Consider the following 12,331-nt stretch of genomic DNA (forward strand, 5'->3'; position numbering starts at 1 on the left):
GTAAGTGGAGTTAGTGTTTGTACAGTACTTGATTGCAATAATTCAATTTACCCCGTTTCCCCCCCCCAATCGAGATTGGTAAATATTGACTAATTTGCTCAATCTTTGGAAGCTTCTTCATTTATAGTTTTAAATTGGCAACCTGGAGTTGAAGATGAAACAATTAGAGGACAAAAGTGCTGTATAAATTTTTTGCCCCTTTATATTGGTCATCCTTTGACTTGTCCAATTTTTTTTAGTATGTTGGTCTACAGAAAATACAAAGCCAAAGAAAATCTACTTCAAGTAAACCAAAAGGGATTCACATTGGAAATTCTCATCTCTATTAAATGTTTTTCCTCTGTCCAGGTTTTAACGATTGCAGTTGGTCTCAATCTGGAGCAAGATTTGCTTCATGAAAGCCAACTCTTCAAATTGGAGAATTGTCAGGCTAGATTTTCAGGGAGACAAAGAATTTCACCTTGAAACAATACTTCTACCCTTTTGTTAACCACTTGCCATGGCAAAGTTCATAAGAGAGAGCTTGTTTTGGAAATCTGGTATCTGGCACATGAATAATGTAGCCTAGCCAATACTGCACTGCAACTAGTGCCTTAATACCAAAGATTTCTAGTAAGTGCATACATTCAGAGTTAACATCATATCAGAGTAAAACATTCAAAATCGCAATACAACTGCATCAGGTTAAAGAAAAAAACAGCTGTGAAAAGGAAATGAGAAAAACTTGCAAGGGATATCAAATATAATACTAAACACTTTCTACATGTAGGAGGAGAAGAATCATGGGCTAAAAGAAAAATAAAAGAATTGCAGATACTGGCATTCTGAAATAAAAACATTCTAGTGAAACTCAGGTCTGGCAACGTCTGTTAGGAGAAAGCAGAGTAATGTTGAGAGTCTGGTTCTGTTCATCAGAATGGATAGCATCTCAATAAAAATTGTATTTATGCTGAAGACAAATATTTTTCTTTGGGGGGGGGGGGGGGTGGGAGTGGGGGGAAAGAGTGGTGTTGAAAACAGGACAGGTGGAAGAAAAAAAGAAAAAGAGGTGAAGATGGAGCCTAGACACAGACAGAAACATAAATGGTAGGCAGAGAACAGAATTAAATCGATAGTGGGCCAAGACGGAAGAATCACGGAATAAGTGATAATGAGCACTAAGAGGAGCAGCAAATAGGTAGGCTGTTCTAAAACCAACCCATGATCAAAACATGACCAAACACACTGAAGGTAGATAGAAAACATGTAAGGTTGGAATCATATGGTAAAGGTTTTAAACTTGATGTCAAGTCCTCAATGACCCCAAGGATAAAATGAGGTTTGAGCTTGAACAAAGGCTTGCCAGGACATTACATCAGGCCTGTGACAGAAATGTTGGTGTCGGAACAAGGTGCTGTGTTGAAATGACAGGCAAATGGAAGTTCAGTTATTTTATCAATCAAAATGGAGTGTTTTGCAAAGCGCACAGTCGGCATTCCATCTCCCCAATATACAAGAGACCACACACTGAACAACAAATACAGCAGAATAAATTGAATAAAGTACAGGTAAATTGCTGCCTCACCTGAAAGGTATTTCTGGGGCCTTAGTGAGGAGGGAGAAGATAAACTGGTAGGTGTTACATGTTCTATAAATACATGGGAAAGTGCCATGGGGGTGAGGGGACTGTTGGGAATAGAGGAGTGAGCAAAGGTATCATGGGTTAAATGTAATGTGGGCCCTTTAAAAAGGACAATTACAAATCCAGAAACTAAAAGGAACTGCAGATGCTGTAAATCAGAAACACAAAACAGAAATAGCTGGAAAAACTCAGCATTTGTAGAGAGAACTCAGTTAACATTCCAGGTGGAGTGACTCTTCCTCAGGACCGAAAATAGGGTAGACGTTATATCTGAAATTGTTGACGTCCATGACTACTCCAGAAGGCTGCAAATGGCCTTCTCAAAATAAGAGATGCTGTCCTGCAAACCTATGCTGAGCTCACTAAAACACTGGAAGCCGAAGACCAAATGGGAACGGACTGAATTAAAACAACTGAAGATAGACAAGCACGGCACCTGGGTTGAAGTCCTTTGCAAAGTCATTATCTATTTTGGGGAGGGAGTAGAGTAAACTGAAAGTATCATATACTGCTGTTACATCTGGAATTACTTTACAAGGGCCTAGTGAAAAGGTGGTAAAAGAGGTATTGCATTTCTGTACCATATGGGAAGGCTAAGCCAGAGGGCATGCTGTTCTAGCAGAACAGATTACATACAGATCATAGAACAGTACAGGCCCTTCAGCCCTTGATGTCGTACCAGCCTTTTATCATACTAAGATCAAACTAACCGACATATCCTTCATTTTACTATAACTCATGTGCCTATTCAAGAGTCACTTAAATGTCCCTAAAATGTATCTGACTCCACTTCCACTGCCAGCAGTGCATTCCACGCACTCACCACTCTGTATAAAGGACCTACCTCTCACATCTCCCTTAAACCTTCCGCCAATCACCTTAAAATTATGCCCCCTCATGAAAACCATTTCTGCCCTGGGTAAAAGGCTGGCTATCCATTCTATCTATACCTCTCATTACCTTCTATACCTCTGTCAAGTTCTCTCTCATTCTCCTTCGCTCCAATGAGAAAACCATAGATCAGTCAAAATTTCTTAAGATACGTCCTCCAGTCCAGGCAGCATCCTGGTAAATCTCCTCTATGCCCAGTCTTTCCTATAATGAGGCAACCAAAACTGAACACAATACTCCAGTGTTGTCCAACCAGGGCTCTATGGAGCTGCAGCATAGCCTTGGCTTTTGAACTCAATCATCCTGCTAATGAAAGCCACACACCATATGCCTTCCTAACAACCCTATCACCGTGGGTGTCAACTTTCAGGGATCTATGGATGTGGACCTGCTGTCCCTCCATACTGCCAAGAATCCTGCTTTTAATCCGGTATTCAAATTCGACCTTCCAAAGTGAATCACTTCACATTTTCCATATTGAGTTCCATCTGCCACTTATCAGCCCAGTTTTGCATCCTGTCAATGTCCTGTTGCAACCTATAACAGCCTTCCACATGATCCACAACTCCACTAACCATCATGTCATCGGCAAATTTATTAACCCACACTTTCACTTCCTCATCCAAGTCATTTATAAAGATCGCAAAGAGCAGAGGTCCCAGAACAGATTCCGACAGAACACCACTGTTTGCTGAGCTCCACGTTGAATACTTTCCATCTACTATCACCCTCTGTCTTTTATAGGCCAGCCAATTTTGTATCTAGACAGCCAAATTGCCCTGTATCTCTTGCCTCCTTACTTTCTGAATGAGCCTACGAATGGGGACCTTATCAAATGCCTTGCTAAAATCCATGTACATCACATCCACTGCTCAACTTCAATGTGTTTTGTCACACCCTCAAAGAATTCAATAAGGCTTGTGAGGCATGACATGTTCCTCACAAAGCCATGCTGACTATCTCTAATCAAACTACACTTTTCAAAATAATGATAAACCTGGTCTCAGAATCGTCCCAATGATTTGCACACCACAGACTTGACTGGCATGCAATTCCCAGGATTATCCCTATTCCTTTTCTTTAACAAGGGAATAAGATTTTCCACCCTCCAATCATCTGGGTCTACTCCAGTGGAGAGTGAGGATGCAAAGATCATCACCAAAGGTACAGCAATCTCTTCCCTCGCTTCCCGTAGCAACCTTAGGCATACCCAGTCTGGTCCAGGGAATTCATCTAACTTATATTTTCAAATTTTTCAGCATATCCTCCTCCTGATTATCAACCCATTTGAGCACATCAGCCTGCTTTATGTTGTCCTCACATACGTCAAGATTCCTCCTAGTAGTGAATGTTGAAGCAAAGAATTAATTAGGGACCTCCCCTACTTCTACAGACTCTGGGCACAAGTTCCTTCCACTTACTCTGATCAGCCCTACCCTCAAAGATTATGGCGTTACAGAGGAATGGCCCCTTCAAAAGGGGCTGAAAAGGGGAGGTGGAGGGAAGTTTCATGGGGATTGCACACAGGAAGATGCGGAAATGTCAAAAAAAAAATTCCATTAAAAACTGTCAAGGCTGGTGCTATTGAAGGCAAAGAGAGCAATTCTATTGTAATTCTCTGAGAGAAGGAGAAGACAAGACGACGACAGAAAAGGGAAATGGAACAAGTCTGGTCAAGGCCCAGTCAACTACTTTGTAGCAGTGTGGGGGGCTTTCTAAATTAAGAAAAGATTTCACAAATATTTCTGTGGAAAGTTGCATTTAATGAGATAAAGATGCAGAAACTAAAAACACAAAACAGGAAGCAGTGTGGGAGTGAATATAGTCAAAAGGAGCTGTGCAAGTCATTGACTTATTTAATGATGGATACAAAAGGGGAAAAAAAATGTCAAAAATGCACCAAAGGAAAAGAGAAGTATGGAAGTTGGAGCTACAGGGGAAGCTGTACAATTGGAGGACAACAGTTCAGAAAGGTAGGGTATTATGACTCACTGCAACAGCACGCTAGAAGATCAAACCAAATGTTGCCAGAGTATTCAGGAAAATTAAAGTAGTTTGCAAATTCCCCAAACTGCACTGTCAGACACAGACTGATAGAAGTGTGCACCATGTTTCTCTAATGATCAAGAAAGATTCTTTATCAGAAGCAATTAGACTCAATTTGTTATGGCAGGGTGGGGAAGGAAAGGAAAGGAAAGGAAGGAAACCACCAATATACATTACCAATTAAAGCTCTAATCCACTTATCAACTCCACCTTAGATGGACAATGGGGTAAAATGTCATAGGGATCGTTATTTGGCCAATTGAAGGGAGGGGATTGGATTGGAATTAATAGCATGGGGAGAAAGGTAGAAAGACAGTTCAGTAATATTTGTTGAGTTTCTGTTAGTATGATCTTCATTGATCTTCCGCTGGGCAGCACTTCACTTCAGTCATCTTTCTCTGGTTGCTTCCACTGTTTGGAGAGAACACTTCAATATTCCAGTCTCAGGCAGTCTAACTCAGGAAGACAACTTCACGTGCCCCCAGTTTCCCAGCCACTGTCTCTTATCCTACTACTTGTATGGAGCTGGTAAAATTCTGCTTATGACTACAAGTACATCTAAAAACGGGACATGTAGCAAGTCAAGGATAAACAAGGAGAGAGGGGCATGGGGCTAACAATCAATTATCCAAATCAAGGAGGAGAAATTGGCAAGTTAAACCAAAGACCAAAAGTATATGAAATGCATAAATATTTAAGGAAATGAAAAAAATAATTGTGGTGTAGTCAGTATTTTTAAAGTCCTATTTCATTGGTGGCTAATGTGATAAAATCAAGTTTGTAACACTTGTTTAAAATGTTCATTTGCTTCTCAAGCAAATAATAAAATCAAGATAAATATAAAACAAAAAGCATAAAAAGACATTCAAAATCCTTGATAGTCTTAGAAAAACAATACCAATACAAAGGCTTTCTATATTAATTGGATGATAAAGGAGGGAAGTTGATAATGGATAATAACCAAGTGGCACAAGCTCTGCCAGAATTTCCAGAGCGATGATAATATTGAGTAATCAAAAATAGAGGAAGATTGTTCAGAGAAGAAAATGCCCAATCAAGCAGAAACTGTTGGTCAAAGTGTTCTTTTCAAGGATCCTGAAGAAAATGTAAGAACTGCTCAAGGGTCAAATAATAAATTTTTCAAAATTGTGCAGAAAGAAAATGTGTCAAAACCAGAATAAAAGTCACTCTCATCTTCAAAAGCTCAAGATGAAACAGAGAATCTTCAATTGTTAATCTGAATTCAGCATCTAAAAATAATTAGATTAATATCACAGGATGGAATTACTAAACACTTTGATGATCAGAATTTCTTGGGATAACTTGGCTCATATTTCTAAAAAGGTTGACTCTGCTTGTCCAGTATTCAAGCATTATTTTGAAGTCTAAGGAGAAAAGGAAGGGCATGTTGAAATTTATATTTTTAGAAAGCGTTCTTAGTAATTGCCATATTTCATTGAAATCAGAATCCAACTGCCAACCGATCAGCACATGCTGTTCCCTTTAAGATTGGTTATTCTTGCAATTCTGTCCTGATGAAACTACAATAGTAGGACTCTTTATTGCAATGCTGAAATTCTCTACTGCCCAGTGACAATATTCACAAATATATAACGATATAGATAATATTACATTTGTAGACAATACCAAACTCTATATTGCATGTGTCGATAAGAGTTATGTCAAATTATGGCAGGGAGCATAAAAGATTACAGAACATGAAGCAAACAGGATGGGCAGGTGCTGTTCGATGCAGAAATATGGATTAATAAAATAGAACAGTATAATTTGGAGCACACTGTTCTTTAAATGTTCTTATGCAGCATTGGTAGTTTGAGCACAATATGCAGGACTTTGAGGTGGCTGAACAAGGAGACCAGAATGAGAAAGTAAACAAACTTTAAGCTATATAACGTTTAAGTGAATGAGATCTTGGCAACAGGCAAGCAACTTATTTTAAAAAAAGAAACTGTCAATATCAGAGAACAGTTTAAAAAAGACTAATAATAATATTATTATTATTATTAATACTCAACCTTTTACTACAAGTTGCAAAGTAGATTATAGCACAAGACTTTAGTAGCAACAAATTACTTTTGCAAAGGATTGGCTATCCCATTATGAAAATATATAAATGTAATACAAAATTACAGTGTACTGTACTTTTGGAAGGTTAGTTGTGATGAGAAAGAATTTGTGAACTTCTTGACTTAATCAATTAAGCAGAGACCTCAAGGCTTCAAAATTTGGAACATTCATGGTTACCGTATGTAGCGCAGTTGTACAAATGTGTTATTAATTCAAAATTAAAGGGCAGATATGAAAAACTTGCATAATTAATTATATGCTAAAAATAGAATATATAATTCCTTGCTAACTATTTGATAGCTATTTGTACAAGAGGTGCTCACTTACAAAGGGGAGTGGATTGGGGAGAGCCAACAAGAAATTTGACTATGTGATCCATGACAATTTCAAATTAAAGTCAATTTCTTTTCTCACCTGTAAATTCACTGTAGAATCAGAAGAAGTTTCAAAATCAAAAACATCCTTTTCCCTTCTTGGTGATGAAAGGAAACAAAAAGAAACAATTACAATTTACTTTCTTAATCCACATTTTCCTGATCATTTTTCCATGTTATTGTTCAAAGCAAATTACATTCACATTTGTTATCATAGGTATTGTAAAATTCTAAATGTGCTTATTAAAGAATGATGAATCTTGGGGAGTTAAATCTGAAGTATACCATGTCTCAGGCAACAGGGCGAGGTTGCGGGGTCTGCTGGTGTCACTGCTGTAAATCAATTGTTCAGCCAATTGTGGTAAACTGAATTGATCTATAAAATTCTAAACAAGAAATCAAAGCATTTTTGATGAGGAGATTTTCCCCTAATAAACATTGTTCCATTGAGTTCAGGTTAGTCAATCCTATAAATGTTCAGCTTTGGGTCTGCAATAGACATACCCATCCATAGGGAAAGAAGCTGCCTGAGAATGTTACCTACCTCCAAATAGCCTACTAAAATTTAATAAAGCAGGTTATTGCTTTAGCTTTTGCTCTGCTCCAAATATACTGAGAATTTTATTTCCGGTGTGTCTTCACTTGCTTATAGAATGGAGAGTTCTTTTCAGTTGTAATAGAAAAGTCAAATTAAGCTTGTTACTTTTAGTCTATTGTTTAGTATTTTAAAATGGAGATAAAAACATGTAATACCAAATTTAAGAATCTAGTTTGATACCATTTTAATATTGCAAATATGCATCTAGATTAGATTAGATTACTTACAGTGTGGAAACAGGCCCTTCAACAAGTCCACACCGCCCCACCGAAGCGCAACCCACCCATACCCCTACATTTACTAACACTACGGGCAATTTAGCGTGGCCAATTTACCTGACCTGCACATTTTTGGACTGTGGGAGGAAACCAGAGCACCCAGAGGAAACCCACGCAGACATGGGGAGAACGTGCAAACTATACATAGTCAGTCGCCTGAGGCGGGAATTGAACCCGGGTCTCTGGCGCTGTGAGGCAGCAGTGCTAACCACTGTGCCACCGTGCTGCACACAAAATCTAGGATTTAGATATCTAGGATTATCTAAATAGAATATCCATCAGTATTTACAGTTTTAGTTAAGGTCCTGAGCGAGGAAGATACCTTCGTCAAACAGGAGAAAATTTTTTTTAAATCAATTTCTAACATCTATGAAACTTATGATATTTTAGTGAAAGGATTTTAATTTGGATTCTTCCTGCTCTGCACACATGGATGTCAACCCTCTGTATAAGTTCTTCCCACATTCATCTGTTACTGTGTCATTTAACATTATTCCTTAATTACGTGGTCAAGATTTCTTCATGAAGTTGAATTTTTATATAAAATAATTTATGCTGGTTTAATACTCTTATGGATATCCCTTTCATCATTCCCTCATTTGTTTAAATCTTAAAAAACTTTAAATGAAGAACTACTTTTACCAGTAAAAAGGCTTCATTTTTCTTCAAGTGCTGTCTTATCCTGGTTACTGATTCTATTTGTGTAATAAGGATATTTGTAACTTTTTATCAGTTGGATGATTTCAGTATTCCTACATAACATTCTCACTTGGGTATGAAATTTCCAAATCTGTTTGCAGGCTATCCTACCATTGATCATGCCCCCTTCTCAGTATAAATCAGATACCGTGGGACTTCTCTCACATTAGTGATGATTGGCAGTGAGCTTAACCGAACTGCCACTACACCTCAGGTGAGGGGCAATGTTAAGAAGGTGGGACCTTTATGATAACTTCTTTTAGGTACATCCTAATTTGAAAGTGAACTTCTCTGGTTTTTCTTGTGATGGTGTATTTAATGGTTAATTCCAATATGAATAATTATCCTTAAAATACTTTAACATCTGTAACCCTAATTAGCTGTGCTTAATCCTCCAAGATAAAAGAAAACATTCCTTCGTTCAAAAGGGTAGCAAACTTGTAGAATTCTCTGTCATTGAAGACAGTGGAGGCCACATCACTTAATGCATTTAATAAAGATAGATTTTGAACGTTAATGGTATCAAGGGTAAATGGAGAAAGCAGGAGAGAGAGAGGATCATTTTGGAAACATATAGCAGACTCAAAAGGGCTGAACAGCCTACGTCTGCTCATAGTTTAAGATAGAATATAGAATCCTTAGAGTGTGGAAACAGGCCCTTCAGCCCAACAAGTCCACACCAACCCTCCAAAGAGTATCCCACCCAGATCCATTCCCCTACCCTATTACACTACATTTACCCCTGACTAATCCATCTAACCTACACATCCCTGAACACTGAAGGGTAACTGATTTCTCTCCACAGATGCTGCCAGAGCTGCTGAGCTTTTCATTATCCAGAGTTGTTTCAGGCATGTGAAAGTTGTCCTGCCCCATGGGGCAGATTGACCATAAATACTTTTAATGCTGGCCTGCTGACATTTGAAGTGGAGTGACTATCATACCATTGGATTTGTAGGATTTCAAAGAGGCATCACTGATAATGGAATTGGAGGTGTTTTCTGCACATTGAGAAAGAAGGGCAGATAACATCACAAGCTTGGTGCCGGACTTGGAGATTTTCATCATTAAGCACACTGTTCCTCAGACAGCCAAAAGGATGCACAGGCACACTGGATAATGTTGAACTTCATTATCAATACCTGCACTCATTGGAGAGAAGGTTCCCAAGATATGGGAATTGACTGACCCTGTTCAATAGCTCACCATGGATGTTGATAATCACTGGGCATTGTTGCGCAGTGGAAGCAGGCTGGTAGAAGATGACTTTAGTCTTGTGGATGTTTAGCCAAAGACCACTCTTTCATACATCTCCACAAATACATTGACAATGATCTAAGCTCAGCCTGGAGTGCGCAGAAGTATCATCTGCATTCTGCAGTCAGAATGTAATCTGTTCTAGACAGATGGCAGTATAGGTTGAACAATATCCCACTTGTCCTCCAAATAACTTCACTTGGAGCTTCATGGACACAGGATGGAATTACAGCAAGGAAGGTGAAGAGTGGTGTCAGTATGATAATCCCAGTTTGCATACATATTGGTCTGTGGTAGCTCTTTTGGCAGGAACATGGCTTACATTTTAAACAGGGAAACTTGCTGAGACAAACAGCTAGTTAGTTTTCTACAGTAAGAGATCTTTCTCATTCCAGGAATGGGTAGAACACTGATCAACCAGAATAATACCATGGCTTAACTGGTTATGTAATTCAAATCAGCTTGCTAAGATGTCCAGAGCAGTACATTACACCCTACAGTAAACCAGAGAACAGTGCCAGTGTTTCTATGTTCCATGCTACATTTGTCTTGTGTTTCCAAAGACTTTGCCTCTCTAAAGCAAGATCCCTTAAAACTAATCACTTGATAATACAATGACAACCATTCATTCTGCACAAACTCTGTTTCAGTACATGCACAGAATTCTTACTTTATTATCTAGGGCAGAAGGTACTGAGACATTGCCATTTCTTGTTGGAGCAAAGGAGAATAAGCAGTGACTTGATAGAGGTGTACATGATGATGAGAGGCATAGACAGAGTGGATGGCCAGAGACATTTTTTCAGGGCAGAAATGTCTCTCATGAGCAGGCATAATTTTAACGTGATTGAAGGTAGGTTTAGGGGAGATGTCAGTCATAGATCCTTTACACAGAGTGGTGGGCGCATGGAATGCACTGTCAGCAGTCATAGTAGAGTCAGATTTAAGTGACTCTTGGATAGGCATATGGATGAAAGTAAAATGAAGGATATGTAGGTTAAGCTTGATCTGAGAGAATGATAAAAGGTTGGTACAAACAAGGGCCAATGGGAATGTTTAGCGTCCTGGACAAAAAAAAAGACATCAGGACATGCAAACAGGAATAAGCCATTTAGTCTCTTGTACAGAGTGACTGCCATATACATAGAATTGTTTGCCACTGTAAACCTGTGGTGTACCTCAGCCTGAATATAAAGAACCTTCCAGAACCAGAACCATTCCATGCTGGGAATGGAAATTTCCGATTGTAATGAATGGCTTCGCTCCATCCATGGTTTCAGGTTTCCACAATAGCTCTTCTAACATATCCCCTGCAGGTTCAGGGGGCACTACTGTACCGGTTTTGAAAGTCAATGAGCTTGCGGCTGATCTATAATGGAATTCCACATAATTACCTTTGTTGCATCACTTAACACATTTGATAACAAGAAATTTTCAATGGCAGAATTAATTTTTCATTTTTAAACTGTTCACTATAAATTAATGTTTGCACCATAAAATAGTTCCAAACTTCTTTGACTCAGGAAATTTCACAACTTCTTACCCGAAACACCTGGCACTAATTTGACGAAATTCTATAGTTCTAGACTTACCAAACAGTGCAAATAATCCATCTCTAACTATATCCAACTGCTCCACTTAAATGATTTGGTCCATGTTTTAAAAACAATAATTTCAGACCATATCATCTGCCTCCATCTAGTTCTTTACAATTCTGTTTCTTTTGGCTGGGTTGCTCTTTGTCTGGTTCGTTTATCACTTCATTTTGAATTTTATGTGGCAAGGCAAATCTCATTTAGATGCAGTCTTTGTTCCTTCACTACATCAACCACCCTCTTTTTGGCTGTTACATCCTGAAGCCTTTCACTTTCCCAGCCTTCACCAATTTATTTTTCTGACCCTCTTCAACTGATTTAAAAACTCTTTTTAAATCATAGAGTCAGAGTTGAACAGCATGCAAACAGACCCTTCAGTCCAACTCATCCATGCCAACCAAATATCCTAGTCCCATTTGCCAGCACTTGGTCCATATCCCTCTAAACCCTTCCTATTCATATTCCCATCCAGGTGCCTTTTCAATGTTGTAATTGTACCAGCCTCCAACATTTCCCCTGGCAGCTCATTCCAAACATGAAGCATCCTCTGCTTGAAAAGGTTGCTCCTTAGGTCCCTTTTCAATCTTTCCGCTCATATTAAACTTATTCCCTCTCACTTTGGACTCCCTTACCCTGGGACAAAGACCTCAGCTATTCTCATGATTTTAGAAACTTTTATAAGGTCACTCCTCAATCTCCGACGCTCCAGGCAAAACAGTCCCAGCCTATTCAAACTTTCCCTGGAGCTCACACCCTCCAACCCTGGCAACATCTTTGTAAACCTTTATTGAACCCTTTCAAGTTTCACAACATACTTCCATTGGCAGAAAGGCCAGAATTGAACAAATGTGGCATTGAAGCATGGCATCCCAACTCCTACAGTC

General features: G+C 38.8%; 1 protein-coding gene across 1 annotated transcript in view; it reads right to left on the reverse strand.

The window, feature by feature from the left end:
* LOC140465108 (synaptonemal complex protein 2-like) overlaps positions 1–12,331 on the reverse strand; it is a 243,739-nt gene that overhangs the window by 126,359 nt on the left and 105,049 nt on the right. Inside the window, exon 18 of the mRNA XM_072560975.1 lies at positions 7,061–7,118. Coding sequence (XP_072417076.1) covers positions 7,061–7,118 — 58 coding nt within the window. The remainder of the gene's footprint in view (positions 1–7,060; positions 7,119–12,331) is intronic.

The sequence above is a fragment of the Chiloscyllium punctatum genome, chromosome 41, assembly GCF_047496795.1.
Source record: "Chiloscyllium punctatum isolate Juve2018m chromosome 41, sChiPun1.3, whole genome shotgun sequence".
Lineage (NCBI taxonomy): Eukaryota > Metazoa > Chordata > Chondrichthyes > Orectolobiformes > Hemiscylliidae > Chiloscyllium > Chiloscyllium punctatum.